This window comes from Saccostrea cucullata, unplaced genomic scaffold, assembly GCF_032062105.1.
Source record: "Saccostrea cucullata isolate Sc308-1 unplaced genomic scaffold, CSIRO_AGI_Scuc_v1 ctg102, whole genome shotgun sequence".
NCBI classification, from domain to species: Eukaryota; Metazoa; Mollusca; class Bivalvia; order Ostreida; family Ostreidae; genus Saccostrea; species Saccostrea cuccullata.
The window spans coordinates 445767-468432 of NW_026938483.1; the positions used below are offsets into that span (position 1 = coordinate 445767).

The 22666-nt window shown below is 32.6% G+C and overlaps 1 protein-coding gene across 3 annotated transcripts; it reads left to right on the top strand.

The window, feature by feature from the left end:
* The first annotated feature begins 660 nt into the window (after positions 1-660).
* Positions 661-22128, top strand: LOC134250417 (cilia- and flagella-associated protein 99-like). Of its 3 annotated transcripts, XM_062732777.1 has the most exons (20): positions 661-735; positions 1954-2068; positions 2490-2634; positions 2927-3021; positions 3196-3308; positions 5737-5828; positions 5993-6051; positions 6766-6873; positions 8681-8833; positions 9999-10064; positions 11385-11473; positions 11575-11779; positions 12147-12205; positions 12350-12432; positions 12677-12729; positions 12941-13081; positions 13199-13282; positions 13633-13712; positions 14993-15173; positions 21679-22128. In XM_062732777.1, the coding sequence occupies exons 2-20, from the start codon at positions 1955-1957 to the stop codon at positions 21811-21813; spliced, it is 2055 nt and encodes a 684-aa protein (XP_062588761.1). In that variant the 5' UTR covers positions 661-735; position 1954; the 3' UTR covers positions 21814-22128. The 3 variants fall into 3 exon arrangements, with proteins under 3 accessions (XP_062588761.1, XP_062588762.1, XP_062588763.1); XM_062732778.1 differs by lacking the exon at positions 9999-10064; XM_062732779.1 differs by lacking the exons at positions 661-735; positions 1954-2068 and adding an exon at positions 2081-2104.
* The last annotated feature ends 538 nt before the right edge of the window (positions 22129-22666 follow it).

Below are 22666 nucleotides of genomic sequence, written 5' to 3' on the forward strand. Positions count from 1 at the left end.
TTCCAATAACCGTCATAGGCGTCGGAAGCAAATTGAAAGGGGGGACTAAACCAATAAAAAAAGGTAAACCCCAATTTTCAATGCCTTTATTAAATCTATCTCTGCAAAAAGTTGGGAGGAAAGCTAAGTCCCCCTATTCTCCCCCGGTTCCGACGCCTATGACCGTTGTTAATAATACGTCTGGGCAGAGAACAAAATTTCGCCAATTTATACTGCCATATTAGGTGGCAAAAACGCTTTGTTGCAGAGGTCATAAAAGAATATGTTAGACTGAACATACGGTTTGTAACATTAATTTTGTTTAAAAAAATCGAGGAGCAGCGCACTTTTTGTGCAAAATAAATATGCACTTTTTCTTTTTTCAAACTGTGGAACTGCTCTCTGTCGTCCAGATATCCCAGCTACTTTTTCGCTTGTGTTCATAATCATAATTTTATGAGCTTTACATCCCACCCCCTCCAAATGTAAGAAATACAGAAATGAAGATTCTAGTATGTCGATGAAGGTTCCTTGTTTATTTGCATGTTTCTTAGAAAAATAAAGGTGACAGGACTGAGGCATTCTATTGTAATTTATTTAATTTAAAGAATATGCAGGCGATACTATTCCGGAATTCAGACGTCTGTCGGCAAGATTTTCAATCTATGTGTTTTCATCTTGGTTAATGCGACGCTTTAAGCTTTGTGGACATTGGCAACACTAACCAACATACAGGAAAATTAATTTTGGCGTCAAGTAATGTATTCATTTAGGAAATATCTTTTTAGTTTAACATAGCAGTTTATATACCCAATAATTTTTACTGTTGCTGAGGCTACGACTCGTTAAAAGCCTTCTAATAGTCACGTTTCACGTCACCCCCAAATTCATGGACCCTACTATTTTGTCAATTGTCTCGGAACATTTGTTTGTTTTTTGTACAACTAAGACAGTATCTCTATAAAATTGTTTAAAATTATTGAAATTTTCGTTCTTTCTGATTTATTGAAAATTCTTTGAATGTTGAAAAATGTTAAATATATACCATAGATCTAGCAGATCTGCAATGAAATGTGATTTACAGATACAGGTGATTTGGATGACTCAAACTCTGGTCTCTCTGATACTTTTTTTGTCTCTTAAGAACTTTTTCTTGATCTCCCAAACTTCTGATCTTTCGAGGTTCTTTATCTTTTTTTCGGATTCCTGGTTCCTTTACCCATTAAAGTTCATTAAAATGTGTGTGTGTTTATTAATTGATCTCTCGAAATGTTAATTTTTCTAATATAGATCAATCGCATGTGTAATAAATTCAACCAGAACTATCTGAATAATGGAGAATATCTGGGATCAGAGTGGATATGTTAATTGGGTGTTAATTTTTACGTTGATCATCACACTAAACCTCGTTTTTCAGCTGAGGGTTGAAAATTAAATATTGTTTGACTGGTCACTTAAAAAAAACAAAACGAATGGCTATTCACTACTGATATTGCCTTGATAGTCAATGGGAGAATGGTTTTGAGAATTTAATTTAGAGGCATGTCAAAATTTCTTATAAATTACAAACCTTCTGTTCTAGTTATTTCTACACATTAAATCGCAGTAAGGCAGCAACTGCACTTCATAATGCAAGAACATTAACATAATAGAAATTGTTGGAGCAATTGAATTGTGGAAGCTGTCGAACAAGGGGATATCGGACCTGCTATTCATCCTAATTACACCAAATACTATCTGAACACAGTACAGTGTAATGAAATTAAAACAAAGAAAGATAATTTTTCTTGTTTAATCAAGATACTGCCTTTAATGTTTGGTAAATTATGTAAAGATATGACAATCTTATATTTTCTCCATTACATGAGATCAGTACTTTAATATTCTGACACATTTTAATTAGTTGTCTGAGTTAGTATTATGACAGGTCAGTGATTAGAATGTTAGTAACATTGTTTGTTTTGCTATTATCAGGATGAGTTTGAGCCATGGTCAGTTGCTGGTCCACAGTATCCAGGTACTGGACACATACAATGGAGACATGCAGTCTGTGGAGGAACAGGTCAACAAATACCTGAAAAATAACCAGGTAAATCATGTCAACAAATACCTGAAAAATAACCAGGTAAATCATGTCAACAAATACCTGGAAAATAACCAGGTAAATCCTGTGCTTATCATGTATGTCATTATACCTAAAAAATATCCATGTTGGATAAGACCAGAGTGAGACCCTATGTTCCACCAGAAACCAAAAGGAACGATGATGATAAGACCAGAGTAGACTGGGGAAAAATGATAAAATTATTTAACATGCATTCTTTTTAATGTGTTCATACCCCTTGAACTACATGTGTATGAAGCAGAAAAACACAGAAAAAATTCTGTTCATAGGTGCAATCATGGACCCAGAAAGTGTCTTTTTGTTGGAATCTATACATTAGATAAATTGTGCATGTTTCAGGTCTTTGCTGTAGATATCTTTGTTAATTATACTACATTTATTTCAGATCTACGATGACAGTGATCAGACCTTCATTGTGGAAGTTTTCTCAGAATGTGTCAGGTATGCCAACCTAATGCAAGTTGTGTTGGATGGCTTCTATGCCAAGGATGGAAAGAAAACTCTCCGATCAGAACAAAATCTATACACAGGTAGGGGATTTAGAATTTTGATTAATTTTAAAACTTTTTTGTTGTACTACTTGTCTTGTTGTTAGGAATGAACTCGCAAAGATTGATCTTTTTTCATTTTAAACATTTTAAGAACAAGGTGGCTTTTGGCAGCCAATTTTGATAATCAAATATTGAAAAATATGACAGTTTCACAAGTAAGAAAAACATTTCAGGTGAAATGCTAAATATTAACTTTATTTTGGAAAATATCATTATGGTATTGAATGGAGAAATTTCTATATATTGTGATCAGGATTTGTTTAACTTTCAGTTGTGTGTTATCTTGCCCTTTTTCGATTGGATGAACTTGGAATGGCTCATTTCAGGAAGTTTGTGTCATCTCAAGATATCAACAGGATGTACAGAGTAAGAATGTGTAGTGTTAGACATGATATTGTGTAAATAATTTTTATGTCTAACGTAGAATATATCTCTACTTTTTACCATTTCCAATATATTCAAGTTGTTTAGAGACTTTTTAAAAAAGTAGTAGTTCATCAGATTCATTCTGGTTTCTAAATTGTTTTTTTTTTCTTTCAGTTCTTGAACTTTTTCCTGGATGAGAAGAATTTATTGTCTTGGATTAGGGATGGCTGGGAGAAATATTATGAACATGTGTTTGTGGAAAGCAATCTGATCTCCTCTATTCAGAGGTTAGGGCTGGCTGAAAAACTTTGTTATTAATATTTTGCATGATCTGACCAATATTGAGATCTATTTCCTCAAAATTAACAAAAAAATCACATTTCTCATGTGATTTGTTTTACAAAAAGAAACCCATCAACGTAAAAGTATCCATAATTCATAAATATAGAAGCATGGATTTGGCAAACTCTGTTTAAATGTATATCTGGGGAAAGTGAATTGATATAAAAATGTGATAAAATGACTAGAATTTTACTATTGAATAATGTTCACAATTTGACTGAACTTTGGGTTATAAACGTCTTTGTTAGAGATTTTGCCTTCCTTCCAGCAAATAATCCATTCACATCAGCAATCATCGGCAGATGCCGTCATTTTTACCGGAAGTGCCTTGTTATACATCTAAATCCTTAAAGCTATATATGCCGTATTAGTGTTTTATTTTAAAAGTAATAAATATATGTGGTGTCTCATCAAGTTATATAAGTTATATACTTTCTGCAAATAAGACAATTCCACTCCATCACTTTAAAAAGTTATGAAATATTATTTGGTAAAAAATATTTTCTCTCCGTGTCGGATAAAAAACCGCCTCTTATTGAAATGTTTACAGCAAACAATGGTCCAATCTCGTGAATGAACCGAAAAGCATGATGGTCTACTATGTTTTTACTACAAACACGTGAGATAGGGATTGTCAATATTGAGAGCACCTCAGAGTTGGTTGCTTCTTGTACCGAGGAATAATCACGTGCAGTTGTCTTTTCAATGGACATTTTCGGTTGGGTGAACTTCTACAGGTGTCAGCGACTATGGATAAAGAAGTGTGGAAACCATGTTGCGCCAAAATGAAATAACTAGTACAAACAAATGATATACTAGTAATTTGATCAATCAAAATGGTTATTAGATACATTCGATTCTGCATTTCTTAATAGTTCAAAACAACAAAAAGTATTTCACAGAATATCATGTATAAATCTGCACAATATACCGAATGCCAAAACCAGAATACTACTAAATAATATAATTATATTCTTTACATATGAACCACAGTATTTCTGACCCCTTGAAAATAATATTAAAAATCTTGCAAGTATGTTATCAGCATTGGCTCGGGCTAATTCAAAAGTGAAATTTGGAGTTTGGCAGTAAATTGTAGTGAATAAATAAAATTTAGTAGTGAAAGATATTGGAACCTATTTTACTTGTCAGATTTTTACAATGCTTGTTGATTTTTATATATAACTGTTCATCCCCCACCCACTTTAAAAAAAACGATGCTACTTACCTGAATTAATTTTTCTTAATGGAGTTCATCGAAAATTGGTTGTATAAAACTGGAATAGTTTTTAGAGGCCTGGAATTCCTTCACCAATTTTATTTAATTAGCCCAACTATATTTCTAAGAACAGCAAGATGTTTTGTATGTAAGTTTCATCTATATATGTTATGTAGTTCATATCAAAAAATCAAAAGGGAAAATTGACGATATATTCAGGGTGTAAACATAGCAGTTTAAATTAATTACTTTCCATACATTGTACTTGACATAAATTATTTTTGCGCATAACCCTCATAGGGGATGTTATGCTCACCCAACCGAAAATGTCCACTAGCAGTACAGCACGGGGAAACTCTAACATCTACCTGTACAATGGATTGGGAAAACTTGAATTTCATCATTGTTAATCATTTGTATGCAAATATGAGCATGGGATTAGTAGATAATAATGTACATAATGCATCAAGTCTTTCTGAGAGCGATTTTAAAAACTAGCCTTTTTGAAAAACACATGTAGTATTTTATGTAAATTTGAACCCATAAATGTATTAAATGCAACTCATTTTTGGTCTATTTGTGTCAGAAAAATTAATGCCTAGGTAAACAATAAAATATTTTCCTCGACCTGATGCTTTCTTACAAAATAAATTCCGCGCACATGCGCGTTGATGACAAAGGATAAAGTCAGTCCTTTATTAATATGCATGAGAATATCGTGTTTTCCTGACCAGTACTTTGTTAATACTGAATAATATTTGTGAAGTTGCAAGAATGCTTCATTTTTGGTAGCTTATCATACTCCAGAAATTTTTGTATCAAAATTTAAACTGGCAAAAATTTTTAACACGGCATACATATCTTTAACTTCAGAAAATGTATCATTTTGAATTCAAAAAGAATATACTGAAGAGTCTGAAGTGCCAAAAGTAATTGTTTTCTTAGGTTTAGATAGAGTTTTATATTACAATGAAAAATCTGTACAAGTAAAAAAATAAATGACTGTAGATATTCTCATATATATGAAAATGACCTAGGTATAAACATTGTCAGAATGAAAGAACCTTCTTAATTATTATGAAAATGTAATTTAAACAAAAATCAATGATAAAATTATTAAGTAACATATAATCTGGATTGCTTTCCCTGAGCAGGTGGATGCCAGAACTCCAGGAGATGATAGGTCAGATGAAGGACAAAATAGCCAACCGACTCAAACCCAAACGAAAAAACTTGCCAACTACAGGTATGTGATTCAGTTTTCCTTCGAGATATAAATAATTACAACTTTTCTGACATAATGAGTCTGATATCTATTGGGTATGCTCTCAGATCGCTTTTAGTACTGATTTGTTTCAATGTGAAGAGTATGATATGATTAGTACAGTTTCCTAATTCCTTATTTTCCAGAAACCAAACCTTTCAACATAACACAGCCTAGACCTAGAAGTATTCCTATTCCAGAACCAGTAAGTCAGTTTTCAGAAATCTAGGATTGCAGAGCTTTCTAAATGTTTTGATTAAAATTTTAGTTGTGTAAAAAAGATATCCTAGTCCTTTAAACCAGTCAGGTACAATGCTCATTTATTGTTTACAATATATAGAATATTCAGTAAGGTGCCATCTAATTACAGCACTGGCAAACCTAAAATGGTGCTCTGAAAAAAGATAAATTGGGATATAAAATTTTAAGAAATCAAAGAGGCAATCTAAATAAATTAGATGTTAGATACTCTCACTTACTCACTACGTTAACAGCTAACAACATCCTGTAGAGGGTCACATCAGAGGTCATATTCTATCAACCAATCAAATCGTTGCCTGCAAAATTATCATATATTTGTTGAAGCGAACAAGTCTAGAGTTGTCCTATATTGAAATCCTATGACCCTTAGGGGATTTATTCAAAAATTAAGGTAGTGAGTATGCGACCTATATACCCCATCGACCTATAACCCGAAAATTACGGTAAATTAAATTGCTACTGGTAATACAGACAAACCATTGTACTTTTGCAAGTAGCATGCATTTTACATAGCCTTGAAATTCACATGTGCATGTGTTTGTTTGAGATGCTAATTAACCTCTACTTGTAATTGAAGGCATATTCAGTTCTCAAAGTGCAAGTACATCCTCTGCTGATACAGATGGAGTTATTAAAGGTACTGTTTATCTTTTTGTAGATTCCCAAACTGGCCAAGCACAAGCCTGCACCTAAAACACTTTACTCAGAACCCAAGGAATTCGATAAAATCAAGAAATCCAAGGAATCTAACAGAAGAATAGCAGAGGTTTGTCATATGACTAACTTTGTACAAAATATTGGGAAATTGTGGAGCAGTCATAAGATTTAATGATTGGAATTTGTCTGTTGTCTTTTGTCATTTTGCTACCGTTGTAAACTTTTTACATTCCATCTTCTTTGAGATGGCAAGCACTGGGCCAATCAACTAAACTTGCCGTAAAGCATAATTGGGTAAAGGGGATTCAATTTTATTCAAATAAAGGCCCATGCCCCATTTATTTCTTTTAAGAAGATTAGTGAATGGCATCTTTTTGAAAGAAACTTCACAAGAACAACTTGGCTAGAAAAAATGAGTCTGCTCATATTATGAATCCTGGGGTAGGATGGGGCCACATCAGGTGATCAAAGTTTTACATAAGAATATATATGGAACATTTTTAAAAATCTTCTCAAAAACAGCAAAGGCAGGATTAGTTCATCCTATGAAGCCACGGTTTGGAGTCCGCATATAGCTCTCTCCAACCTGCCAAAACGGGAGAGGATCCTACATTTTGGCCGTGGTTTGTAACAGTGGGATTAGTCACATTGATAAGGAAGCATACTAAGGTAGTGTAGATTCAAGGTTTTCAAATAATGAGCCCTTGGGGATAGGTAGGGCAATGATAGGAGATCAATGATTCACATGGGAATACCCTAAAACCTTGAAAATAAGACGGATTTGATAATAAGTCAATTTTAAAAATAAGCCACCTATTTCTTGCATTAAAAATTACTTGAAAATAAGCCTTTTTTGAAAATAAGCCGGTCATAAATTTTCTATAAATTCACGATGTACGTTTAGCAGACTCCATTGCTAAAAGCTCACCGTTTTTAAAACAGGCGCACAGAATTACGGCACTTGAACACTATTCAACTCTTACGGAAGTTTACCTAGATATTCTAATTTTAGAACAAGCAAGTAGTTCTCAATCTTTTGATATCCATTTATTTTATTGATAAAATGTGATTATGTTCTCCTTCCTTACCAATTTTTTGTATGAATAATAAGCCGTGATTTGAAAATAAGATGATTTTGAAAATAAGACCCCACTTTCTTACCAAAACTTAAAATAAGCTGCGGCTTAATTATTTTCAAGGTTTTAGGGTGTCTGAGAAAAACTCTTCCTCTTTTAAAGAAAGAAGCAATTATTACTCATATTGATATGCAAACATCCTTAGATGAATTAGATTCAATTTTGTTCAATCAATGCCCCATGGCAAAAGGGTGAAACTACAGTTTGTCAAATGAATATGTTGGATGCAATTTTTTTAAGAATGGCAAGACCATAATCATATCATAGAAGCAAAACATTCTTCATTTGTTTTTTTCTTTTTTTTTCTTTCTTTTAAGTATTATTACCTCTGGAGTCAGAGATGGATAGCTCAATTTGACATAATGCCTGTGTATAAGGAAAAAAACTTTTCAAGAACAATAGGGCAGTGTTAGTCATATAGGTGTATCCCAGTGTTGTGTGGATTCACCTTTGAATATCAAAGCCCCCTTTGGACCAGTTTTGGTTCACAATTTGCTGTCAAGTTTCTTATGAAATTAAAGAATGGGAATTCTGCGAAAAAATCTGCTGAATAAAAAACATCAGGGCATAATGAATCAAGTGAGCTTTATCGCCCATGGGCCTCTTGGTAGGAGTAGAACATCTTTATGAAATATTGATAAAAAGAGCAGCTTGAAAACATTTGGAAAAGAATGTTAATATTTGATCTTACCCGGTAATCAAGTATGCTTACTGTATCTGATTGATGCTCTTCGAATTTAAGCTGGTTTGTCAGATTGTTTAATGAAGTACACTTTGTAGGAGAGACTTATGGAGGCCTCCAGAATCCAGTTTGCCTGTGCCAACCCTGAAAAATCCCAGAAAACCAGGGAGATTTTAAACAATATCATCAGCGAGGAGGAAGCCAAGCTAGAATTCGAGAAACACAGGGCCAACCGCCCTCCGTCATTCCTGGTAAGTCTTACCCTTATTGGAAGGAGGGTTAACAATTTTTTTTCGGAGGGAGGGGGGGAATTGTAATTTGAAGCCCATTAATGAGTGATTAACATTTCAGAGACAAATATTTCAAGTTTAAAATGATTTATAGTGTTTTAAATTTTACACAAAAAGCTGCACAGAGGCGTACAGTTACTGTGCATGTATTTCCTATGAACTGCAGTTTTCGACATTTGGATCATGACCCACACAGTGCTTACTGGTATTGCATCATTTATGAAAATAAAAATGATAAAATTTCTTATTTATTTGCATTGACACACTGATAAACATTTTCAGCAGTATAGAGCCATTTTGGTAAAGTTCAGGAGTCACTTTTAGCTGTAATGAGTAGTAATGTTCAGTGAAAGGTTTTAAGTCTGAATCCATATAGATGGATATATAGCGAATTAACAACAATATGTGAGAGAATTTGTCTTAGAAGTTAAAATAGATTAACAACCTGGGTACACTCCAACTTACCTTAGCTTATGTCACCTGAGGCCTGTTCAATAGGGCGAGCGCTTGCGAACATTTCTATTGGAGATATACAAGTAATTCTGGTGAGCGCTTGCAAACGTTCGCTCTGTTGAACAGGCTTCTGCGGATATTGCCTGATGTTGAATCTGCCTGCAGCACCTTTTAGTGTACTTATGGATAGCTTAAATTATTATTTTGTTGACCATTCATGATATTTATTGTTTTATACACAAGCAAGAATTTTTCAAATATATATTGTATTTTAATAGAAAATGATAAATCTAAATGTACTGGTATATGCTGATGTTTTACATAGTCTTTTGTGCTAATGAACTTCTTGTGTAAAGGAGTTGCATCTAAATTAAATTTTTGGAACACTCATACATCATTCTGACAATGAGTTATAAGTACTGGTAGGTACACATATAAAATTACAGTAGTGACATAACATGAAATGTGCTTGTTTGTTTACTAACCTTAAAATAGAATTTAGTCATGAAATAAAAGTTAGTGAGTAAATATTCTAATATCACAGATTTTATAATTGTTTACTGAACTGCACATTAATATGAAATTAATTTGTAAAGACTTGAAAAGGCTAAAAAAGATGATAAAGAAGTAGGCATATATTTTAAATGTAACAATTTGTGACTATTCGATTTAGTCGTCGGCATCATCGAGTCGGTCTTCCATGCGGAGACTGACGGCCAAGGAGAGAAGTCAGATTTACGTAAGTCCGCTGCATGGAGAAACTATGTGTGGTCTACTGCATGGCTGTGTTACATGCAATGAATGATATAAATGTATGAATTATGTGAGGTTGACTGCATGGAAAGGTTTCATGCACTGCGTGATGTAATGCATGCACTTAATATACTGTCTGCATGAATAGATTGCAATCTGGGGTTGATATTCCTAATGATAAATCTCGATCTCTAATGGGAACCTTGAAATAGTTATCATTTTTAAGAACATTTATTAAATTTGATAAACTATAATATATTTTATAGGACACTGCATGAAAATCTATAGAATACGTATATACATGTATGCATGCATCATTTTATACAAAAATGAAAAAGAGGAAGATTTAGAATACGTATTTAAGCAAATTTGCTTTCATTCTTTTTTTAGGTTTAAATGATAGACCTAAAATTAAGCGCATTGAAGTGGTAAAATTTTCCGTTTGGATGAAACGTTCTGAGTCATGTTTTGAACGTCAATTATAACATAACGACACGCCCATTTCTTTAGAAACGAGAAAGCAATATTCGCCGTAATGTTTAGGAAACTACATTTTCCGCAACAAGCAACATAAGTTACACTGAAATGAAGATTTTTAAATAAGAAAGAGCTATATATAGAGTTCCCGCTTATGTAAAACACGCATTGCATCGAATTTGTACATAATTATGATTTTAATATGTTTATTTAAGTTTAGCATAGCACATGTATCAGTCAAACACGTGCTTACTCGATGTTTATATAGACCGTCAATTTCATTGGCTATTATATTTATGAAATACCTGTAGAACAGGTATACGATTGAATCATTTGACCGAGTTTTCCTTTCTAAAGAAATGGGTGTATCTAAAGATAGCTCAAAACGGAATCCATCCAAACAGAAAATTTTACCACTTCAATGCGCTTCATTGTAAGTTGTATTCATAATTGTACCCCAAAAAAACTGTTATATTTTGTGTTAATATGCAACAAAAAAAAAAGAAGCAGGTAGTTATTGACAAGTTACTGTGACTGGAAAAATTGAAGTGATTTTGTGAAGGCATGCCAAATAAGTGTGCAATATGCTTGTTGTGGTGTTTTTTTGGGGCATTGTTATTTTATGAAAAAGGAATTATAAGATTTGAAAAAAGATTTTAATTATAGAAACAATATATGTGTGCAACAAATGACTGGAAATAATGATTGAAAGAATTAACAAATTGAAATAATTTACAGATTGTTGTATGAACACTAACTTAGACTAACTTGAACACTATATAAATCTAAAGGTATTCTAGCCATTGATTATTGAATGACCTTTTTTCAGAGTCGAGAAGTTCCTATCAAAATGACAACAGCCACCATTTTACGTGAAGGAAATTTATATAGGAAGAAAGAAGCTGAGGAAATCAGAAAGTAAGTTAGACACTTAGTGACTGAGAGTGTTTCACAATAATTTACCTGTATTCACCTGCTTGATTTTTAGAATTCTTATTATACCTATCATTGTATAACAGATGGGAAAACCTAGAGGCTGGAGCCAAGGATGCCAGCGATTTTCTAAAATGGCAGTCAGAGATGCGTCAGAGAGATTTGGAGGAGGAGCTAGCGGAGATAGAGCGGAGGCGACTACAGGGGAAGCTCAGTCACGAGGAGGCCATACTGGCCCGGCAGGACCTCATACTGGAGAACAAGCAGAAAGTCAGGAACATGAAGGAGGAGGTACAGAATCAAAACGCATTGTCAGGAGTTGATTTTCTGAAAGAGAAAAATTGATGTTTAGTGATAATTCAAGTCTTTATTGCTAAAAAAAATGTAAAAAAAATAATGTTTTGTAATCAAATAAAAGTCTTATTATAGAGAAAATTGAAGTTTAGTGATATTGTTTAGTGATATGTCAAGTCTTCATTGCAAAAAAAAAAATGTAAAAAGTTTATGTTTTGTAATCAATTAAAATCTTATTAAAGTCTTGCTGAAAGAATATCTTTAAAATCATTTTTAAAAAAATCCCAAAAATTGAATGACAATTAACACTTGTATTTAATTTTCATATTTTGTACTAATTTGATTTCATATATTTCATTTTCAGACAAAGAAAATGATGCAAGAGTATTTGCAAAAGAAATTTAGTGAAGAAAAAGAAGTGAGGTATGAGATCCTGCTTCTTTACCTGTTTCTTTATCCGTATTTTCATACGGATTCAAAATCAATTTTAACATCTTCAACTAACACTGTAAACTGTAGATAAAATTTCAGCATACAATTTTAAATTGAAGTTAATTAATGTTATAGGCAATTAGTAGAGGACACAATGCAGGGTCACAAGAATGCCAAGGAGGCCACGAAAAAACTACAGGAATATAAACGGAAAATAGGTCAGCATCATTTCTACCAAAGTCATTATATAAATTCATAACCCAGAAAAATAAGAATAAAGATCTTTCTTTTATTAAGAAATTACAGGAGTATAAGTAAGAAGTTTGAACATTCTGTAAAAAGAAAAAAAAAAATTGCTTCGAAACCTAAAAAAAATGTATAAAATTCTTTGCACTCCTCTAAGTTACCAATTGATAGTTCACAAATGGAGCCCACCTATGATCATCCTTATACATTTTTTAGTTCAAGAAGTCAATGAAGAAAGTAAAGAGTTGATGAAACAAGCATTAGAAGAGGTAGACTTTTTTTGCTTTGCTTGAGAACATTGCATATTATACATCTTACAGTGCAAATTGTTTGACTTTGTAATAAAATAATAGAATTTGTTGTCCATAAATTTCATTCACTTTTATATGCTTGATTTCTTGTAAAACAGTATCCATTTTTATTATTGATATAAAGGTCTAGTAAAGCCACTCTGTTAATCAAATGCTGCCACAATTTTAGGCTGAGGAAGAAATGAGGCGACGAATGGAGCTGATCCATCAGATCCGAGCTATGGAAGCTGTGCCGATAATCCGACAGAAATTTGTTGATCTGACAGCAACGTCTGGTCATGGTCTGCTTAGTGAAATGTCTATCGCAGAGGTCAGTAGGTCAGAACTATCCAATGAATATACAATTAGTATGTGTTACAATTATTATGTAAAAAGCTGCACAGATAGAAATGCATATTGTTGTAACTGTTTGATTTTTGTTGTGAAGCTAAGAGAAAGAGTGGCTCTGCTGAAGACTGCAGAAAAAGAAACAGAGGAACAAAAGAGAGATGAAATTCTGACGGCCAAACAGGTAAACTCCTCCACATATCCTAAACATTTACACCCAAAGTCAATAAAAGCGTGCAGTTAAGGGTTGAGAAAATGAAACTTTGAGTATTGATATTTTCTTCTCAAAATATTGCAGAAATATTGATATGCCAGCAACATTAATTGCACACTTTTATTGACTTGGGTGTTTAAATGAATCCTGAGATAATCAGGTAGTTCCCAGAGAACAGATTTCTAGATTTACAATTTCTGTGTTGCATACAAATATAAATGACAATGTCTCTCTTTATACCATCATGATGGTTGCAATATACATGATTTGTTGTAGGTATAAAAATTAAAGGGTTAAACTGTGTTTGAAATCTCTTTCAGGAAAAGGATCAGATGTTACTGGAGACATTAGAAACAATATCTAAACACAGACTAGAACAGACTAAGTCTGCAGCTGTCAGGTAAGGATTGCTGAGATGTAATGCAAAACAGAAAGATCTTAGAATTATTTCTTATTACCTAAATTCCTAAAAAAAAAAATTGAAATTATGGAAAGCATTTTATTTCAAAGAATTTAAGGCAGTGAATAGCATACTTTGCAATTTGAAACTCAACACAGATTTTTCAATTGCATGAATTAAACTGCTAATAGTAGTAAGACTTAAATCTAGCCCTGTGTTACATTGAATAACTCGATAAAATAACTCTCTTTTTTTGTCATTCATATTTTTTAATTCTGTCATAACATGCATTGTTATACAAACATTTCAAAGCTACAACATAAGGAAAAAAAACTAAATATTTATACATGATAGACATAAAAGACTTCCACTGAACAATTTTGAAAAAAAAGATGGACATAATATTTATTACTTTTCTTTGTCTTATCCTTCACTGACTGAGAAATGTTTTCAAGAAATCCTAACTTTGCTTTAGCATTTGTGCTTTCTTATGAGAGAGAGAAAAGGAGGAAAAAGCTATACAGTTCTATAATATTTAAGTACTTCCCAAAAAGCAAGAAAAGAGGGCATTATATTTTTCCATTTACAATGCATTATATATTGCTTTGCAATCAGAATAATTATGTTCAACAATCTGAAAGCAGTTTCAACTAGCTAGAACTATTATACCCAAATATGATTTCTTCAGGAGTAAATTTGATTACTAAACCACAAGTGATACAAAGTTTATCTTTTAAATTAAACCATAAAGTAATTAATGGAAAAAGGACACAAGCATATTAGATGAATAACTTGTTTCTCTAGTATCGTGACAAAAGGAACAAAGTTCTGTTTCAGCTAATTTACATTCCATAAGTCTGCTATTTGTAAAAAATATTTGTTGTAAAAGTTTAAACTAAAAGCATCAAAGCTTCGTGTCCTCTGTTATTAAATAGGGTAAAGAAAAGGAGTTTTTCCATTTCAGAAATATGTATTGAAAGTTTTTCCTCCCATTTTCCAATTTTTAAATAATTCTTTATTTTAAAAAACCTCTATGGCAGGACCATATAAGCAGAATAAGTGAGGATTTAATTTTGGGATTATTAGCGAGGTTGCTGAGATGGCTAAAATAAAATACTGCTGAAAATAAATTGTGTTTTAGTTGTAATTGCTTCTTTAGTGAGCTTTTTAATATTGCTAAACTTTTCGCTAAAAATAAAATACCGGCATTTTTAAGGACAAATGGCTAAATATGTGTCTTGCTAAAATTTCCACTTATACTGTATTTTTATTTGTTCTAGATTTGAATGTAAAAAGAAAGGGTTGATTCCTAAGAAGCCAGAAATCAAGGACCCCAAACTTCAAGAGCTGGAAAAGAAACTCGAGGAAAGGAAAGCTCAGAGGAAGCGGGAACAGGAAAAAGCTAAACTGGTCCCCAGCAAACAGTCCCTGAACCAGACAAGGAGTCTGATCAATCAGAAGGTAAGACAGTGGTACAGCTTTAATGTAAAGATAGCAAACAGTTAACATAACATAAACAGTGGAACACGTGTAATGTAACATGAAGATAGCAAACAGTTAACATAACATAAACAGTGGTACAGATGTAACCAAATGTGATGATAACAAACAGTTAACATATCATAAACAGTGGTACAGGTGTAACCAAATGTGATGATAACAAACAGTTAACATAACATAAACAGTGGTACAGGTGTAACCAAATGTGATGATAACAAACAGTTAACATAACATAAACAGTGGTACAGGTGTAACCAAATGTGAGGTTAACAAACAGTTGACATAACATAAACAATGGTACAGTACAGGTGTAAAGAAATGTGAAGATAGTCAATCAGAAGATAGGACAGTGGTACAGGTGTTACAAAATGTGAAGATAACAGTTAACATAAAAAGTCTAAATAATCATGACAAACTGAGAGCAGACCAAACAGTGACCTCTGTAAACATCTAAATTTGGATCGGGTGCCATGAAGATGAAAGCTTCTATCAACTAGTCACAATTTTTATGATCCCCACCCGCATAACTTCTTTTTATGCTCCCATAATCGAAGATTCGGGGGTATACAGTTTTTGTCATGTCCGTCCGTCCATCTGTCTAGCTGTATATCTGTCTGTTTGTCCACAAAAACTTTAACCTTGCCCATAACTTTTGATTTAGTGGAGCTATGACTTTCATAATTCACATGTCTATTTCTTGTGACAAGAGCTTTGTTTAGGTTCTACCAAATTTGACCTTGACCTTGGAGTTGACCTACTTTTACACAAAAATTCCAAACTTTTACTTTGGCCATAAATTTTGGAATGGTAGCTTCTAGGACTTTCATACTTCACAAATATATTCTTTATGACAAGACATTCCATTGGATTCCAACAACTTTGACCTTTTGACCTTGACCTTGCAGATTTGCATACTTAAAAAAACTTTAACCTTAGCCATAACTTTTAAATAGTAAAGGTTAGGGCTTGTATACTTCACATATGTAATCCTTGTGAGAAGACATTTAATTGGATATCAAGAACTTTGACCCTTTGACCTTGACCTTGGAATTTGACTTACTTTTTAAAAAGTATCCTTTACTTTAAAGGTACTTGGACACAGATTTGAAGTCAATATTTTCTCTATAATATTACGACTTATATATTTTAATAGCATTTCACACAAAAATTAATTAAAAATCTTATTTCATTTAAAAGTTATTAAAACTTCAAATTTTTTGGCGGGTTTGATTGACACATGCTTGCACTTTCACAAATTTTAACCTTATTCTTAATCTGTAGGAAAAGTGGCAATCTTGTTGTGTATTAATGAGAAATATTAAAACTTTTATCCAGAAAAATAATTTTATTCAGAGTAGAGATGTTAGAAAGCAAAACTCCTTCACAAGTATCGTCATTCCGAACTAAGAGTTGCGTACAGGGATTAGCCAATCGAGCACAGTCGTGTTATGTACACAGTTTTTGTAAAGTTCTGTTTTTGTTTATGTTTACAATTCACTGGGTGTGTTCTAAATCGTCACAGTCTGCTTACCACAACTGCACGGACTGACAATATATTGTATGTTTGTTTTGCTTTCGAACATGTCTACTCTGAATTTTCTGGATAATAGTATTAATATTTTTTATTTATACACAACGAGATTGCCACTTTTCCTAAGGATTAAGAATAAAATTAATTTGTAAAAGTGCAAGGATGTGTCAATCAAACCCGCCAAAAAATTTGAAATATTAATATCTTTTATATGAAATAAGATTTTTAATTAATTTTTGTGTGAAATGCTATTAAAATATATAAGTCGTAATATTATAGAGAAAATAATAACTTCAAATATGTGTCCAAGTACCTTTAACTTTTGAAGGGTACAGCTGGGGCTTTCATACTTGGCACATGTTTAATCTTTGTAACAAGACCTTTCATTGGATACCAACAACTTTGACCTTGACCTTGGAGTTTGACCTACTTTTGAAAAACTTTAACCTTGGCCATATCTTTTAAATGGTTAGGGCTAGGGCTTTCATACTTCATTTATGTAATCCTTGTGACAAAATCTTTCTTTAGAAACCAACAACATTGACCCTGGAGTTTGGCCATAACTTTTGAACAGGTGGTGCTAGGGCTTTCATATTTCAGAGTTGCATTTCTTATGAAAAGACCTTTCTTTGGGTACCAACATCTTTAATTTGCATCTAAGAAAAGTTTAATTTTCGCTGTGTTGCAATATGGGGGCATCAGTGTTTCACGAACGCATCTTGTTTTTGTGTGTCGTCATAAATCATATGAGAGGTTGAGATTTTAAATTTGTACAAGTACATGTATGTGTACACAAACTTATCAATGTGTAACCTATCATTGATGTCTCAGTTTCAACTAGTTAGTAGTTTTGTGACATTAGTTTGACCTGAGTAAGTGAACAAAACATGGTTAAAATAGGTGAACATGGAACTAAACATCCTAAATAATGACCAGCAAAAGACATGTTTGCATTTACATGTAGATGCCTTTCTACAAGTTATACAGTGTTGAAGGAATATGTAGAAAACTGATGACGTAATAAGCAAGGAATTTAGGTATTTCCCCTACTAATGTACCCTGTACACATACATATACAGCTGTATGAAATCTCAACCTCTCTTTTATCATCAGGTTCTTAAAAACATTTTCATGTGTTAAGTTCACCAATTTAAGGGTCATTGATAATCTGATAAGAGAGATAACTCTTAATGACATTAATGTCTATTATTCCTTAATAGATTTGCCAAGTTAAAGTGTTTTTAGCTCACCTGAGCCGAAGGCTCAATTGAGCTTTTCTGATCAAAATTTGTCCGTTGTGTTTCGTCGTCGTAGTCGTCGTTAACTTTTCACATTTTCGACTTCTTCTCAAGAACCACTGGGCCAATTTCAACCAAACTTGGCACAAAGTATCCTTAGGTTAAGGGGATTCAAGTTTATTCAAATGAAGGGCCATGCCCTTATTCAAGGGGAGATAATTCAGAAATAGTGAAAATTTGATGGTATGTTTTAAAATTCTTCTTCTCAAGAACCACTGTGCCAGGAAAGATGAAACTTATAGGGAAGCATCCTCAGGTAGTGTAAATTCAAATTTGTTCAAATCATGACCCCCGGGGGTAAGGCGGGGCCACAATGGCCGATCAAAGTTTTACATAGAAATATATAGGAAAATTCTTTAAAAATCTTCTTCTTTGGAATAGCAAAGGCATGAATGATCATATTTTTATGGAAGCATTCTCAGGTAGTGGACATTCAAGTTTGTTTAAATCATAACCCCTGGACGTTGGGTAGGGCCACAACATGGAATCCAAGTTTTACATAGAAACATGTAGAAAAACTCTTTAAAAATCTTCTTTTCAAGAATAGCAAAGGCATGATTAGTCCTATTCATATGGAAGCATTCTCAGGTAATGTAGATTCAATTTTGTTCAAGTCATGACCCCTGGGGTTAGGAAGGGGCCACAATGTAATTTCAAATGTAAAGGGCAATAAAGCCACAGGTAGTCAACGAAATATGCAAGCATCCTTAGTTAGTGTAGATTCAAGTTTGTTCAAATCATACCCTTTCCCTTTTAAGGATTGGTTGGGACCACTATTTGGTTTCAACTCTTCAACAATAAACTGATTTATGCTTTTTTCCTAGCCACATTGCTCAGGTGAGTGATGTGGCCCATAGGTCTCATTTTTTCCGGTCCAATTTTGCCCCAAAAGCTATGCTATAATTGTTTGTATTTTACTTAAAAAATTCATTTCTTTTGGAAAATCATTAAGGTTCAAGCAACATTCTATATGAGCGAGCAGAGGATTTATGAACCTTAATAACTAGAAAATTAATAAAATGTTTGTAATCTGTTTTTGAAACTGGTAGGCAAAAAATATAACAAGAGACAAAAGATTCTGTAAAATATGTTACAGAAATTGGAAAATACCATTTTTTACTTGTTTGCCCAATTTATTCAACATTGTGTACAAAGTTTTTGAAAAAATATTATTGGTATAGGCCATCTATGTACAAATTAATACAGTTGCTAAGTGTGAATAATGTAAAAGAATTATATAATTTAGGGAAGTTTATCTATAAAGCCCTCGCGCTTAGAAATGATTTAATAATGTAATGGTGTGTCATTTGCTGATTTGTTACTCCTATATTATTGATAAATTCTATATTACAACATATGAACTGTGAAGACTGTTAAAATGAGTTTAATGTATATATGTGCATTTCATAAGGGTTTACAAGACTGACCAGCCATTATTTCCTTTATTTCTTTTGTTTATATATTGTATAAATGCTATAAGACGTATGTCTTTTGCAATAAAGAATTGAATTGAATTGGATTCATAATGTAACAAAAATCGCACTAATCAAACATTAACTGATAAATGTAATTATATTGAGTGTGCAAGTGCATGTTCATAGTGTACATACTAATTTATCAATTGAAAGCTTTTAAGTAATTATTTGTTATTCTTGAGCATGGGAGATTTACTTCAGTTGGAACCAATTTTCTTATGAAATTATCCTTCATTCATAATATGGAACATTATCATTTTTAAATATCTTCCAATTTTTTCCCATCATTTTCAAAAAAAATTTTTTTCCACAAAAAGAACTTTGTGTATTTTGTATTTTTCCTAATCTAAAACAGCCATTTAAAATGTAGCCTAAAGATAACAGAGAAAAATATCTTATAAATGGATTAAGTTTCAGTATGGTTTTGAAATAAAATTAAATATGTAAAGCAACCTTCTCCAGACATTTATTTTGGTATGAGACAAATTATGTATTTAACAATTTATATTAAAATTTTTCAATCAATGATTCAACTGTTCTTATTTACAAATTAAAAAATGTGCGTCAAAAGATGTGTCCTTGCGTTCTTTGTTGAATGTTAGCTATTGAAGCTGATCAAGGTCTATGTTGGTTTTGCATTGTTTGAATAAATTATTTGCTTAATATAAAACTTAACAATGTGGACTATAGTTCTAATAAGTAAGACAAATCATCAAGACCAAATATAAATACCATTAATTATCAGGACACAAAACCTGAATTATGAAAAAGAGTTTTGTATGTTTGTGAAAGTAAATACTGTTGTGTAGACACACTCAGAGCCTGTTTGTCTTTATGCTCTTGTAAACTTACTTTTAAATGAGTTCTCTTTGGGATTTGCTTCACTCGGTCAATATTAATCTTAATCAATAGGTCTATTTCACTCATTATTCAACACTTCTCTTCCTTCTTATCATTAATCTTCATTTCTTGTTGCTTTGAGAATTAATAACTATCATTAGTCAACATAAATATTCAATATAGTCAACATAAATATTGTCAGTCAACATAACTGTCTTTAGTCAACATAACTATCGTCAGTCAACACAAATATCATCAGTCATCATAACTATCATAGTCAACATAACTGTCATCAGTTAACATAAATGTCATCAGTCAACAGAAATATCATCAGTCACCGTGACTATCATCACTCAATATAATTATAATAGTCAACATAAATATCATCAGTCAACATAAATATCACCAATCAACATAAATATCATCAGTCATTATAATATTGTCAGTCAAGTTGAACATAACTATCATCAGTCAACATAACTATCATCAGTCAACATTATTATCATCAGTCAGCATAATTATCAACAGTCATCATAACTATCATCAGTCATCATAACTATCATCAGTCAACATATTTGAACAGTCGTTACATATAATTTCATTGTCAATTATGTCATTCATCATCTGTAGCAAGTCATCAAGTCTCATCAGTCCTCAATTCTAACCAGTCATTAATGCCCACTATCAAACATAACTTCTAATCAATCATCACCACACTCATCATTTCTAACCTGTCATCAACTGCTGTCATCATATTACACCAGTTATCATTTCTCATCAGTCATCAATTTTCACTTCTTTTTAGTCATCTGTCATCACTTCTCATCAGTCCTTACTTCTAACTTGCAATTACCTTTCATCAGTTATCATATTTTAACAATCATCAACCTTTATCAGTCATCACCTCAAATCAGTGCTACTTCTAACCAGTCATCACCTCTCACCTATCTTCAATTTAATCAGTCATCACTTTTCATCACCTCCAATCACTTATCAATTCTAACTGTCAATTCCTCTAATCAGTCTTCACCTTTCATCAATCCTCACTTCTAACCAGTCATCACTTCTCATTAGTCATCACCTTTCATTAATTTTTACTTGCAAATACAGAATCTGTAAAATTCCAGCTGCTGCACGGTTTTCTCTTCTGGATTCATAAAATTACAGACTGAAACATCGTGGTGTTCGTTATTACCATTAAAAAAATTATTTCAACAATAGTATATATAATGTATATACATGTAGTAGATGATGACTTTCCATAACATTCCACATTTGTTTTTTTTTCAACAGATTTTCATTTCTTTTAATTCTTTTTCCAGAGAGCGTTGGAGGAGAGTAGATGGAGGGAGCTGGAGATGACCCAGGAGCGATCTGCTCGGCTGGTGGGGGGCGGGGTCGTTAAGAGTCAGTCCGCCTCGCGATTAGCCACCTCATCAGCCATCATGGCCTCATAGTCTCAATGGCAGGGCAGAACGTAAGGTGACTGCTGCCAAAGTCTACTGTGATATATCAAAAGGCAGATTACCTTAAAACAAAGTACTTTTTGTATAGGTGACAGAATAATGTTCTCATTGTTGGCTGAATAACTTACAGGATGTTGACAGTATTAAGGTCACCTTGTTCTGTGTCAAACATCATTGCTGAGATTAAAAGCAATGTAGTGGAACAAAATATATTAATTTTATGCTGTTGTAATTATATATACATCTTGTTTTTAATGGTTTTGTATATGTTATTTTTTATGTGTAAATAAATTTTTCAAAATTTTATGGGACTTCCTGTTTTAAGAATGATGAATTAACTTTATAGATTGTTCTATTAGTTTCAAATTTTTATACACCCCCCCAACTGATCAACATCAAAGATAGGGTGGTATATAGTTTTCATGCGCCCGGATCGATAGATCCGAGGCGTATATTGTTTTTGTCCTGTCTGTTTGTCTGTTTATCTGCTTGTCTGTCATCAACTTTAACCTTCCCAATAACTTTTGAGCCATGAGAGATAGAGACTTCATATTTGGTATGCATACTCAGACCTGTTTACCCTTATTGTCGTCTCTCAGTATTTTTTATCAGATTTGTCCGTGAGATTTAACATTTGCGAGTAAGATTTCACTTTTTTACGTATAAAATTAGAAAACAACTGCTTTTTGATTACTAGAACATGGTTATTTAATATGTTCTTTGTTATTTTATACCACAGCAATTTTGGCAACACGAAATCACCTATGTGCTTTAAATCTTTTATAGTGATTAAAGGGCGTGAAACTGAGACATATCACAAGGATGATTGATTTGAATTGAACAT

What these genes read in the sequence shown, in the direction of transcription:
- LOC134250417 (XM_062732777.1), top strand. Translation starts at nt 1,955, where the DNA reads ATGAGTTTGAGCCATGGTCAGTTGCTGGTCCACAGTATCCAGGTACTG. An exon ending in GTATTCCTATTCCAGAACCA is followed by an intron (nt 6,052 to 6,765) that starts GTAAGTCAGTTT and finishes ATCTTTTTGTAG; the next exon opens with ATTCCCAAACTGGCCAAGCA. An exon ending in CTAACAGAAGAATAGCAGAG is followed by an intron (nt 6,874 to 8,680) that starts GTTTGTCATATG and finishes TACACTTTGTAG; the next exon opens with GAGAGACTTATGGAGGCCTC.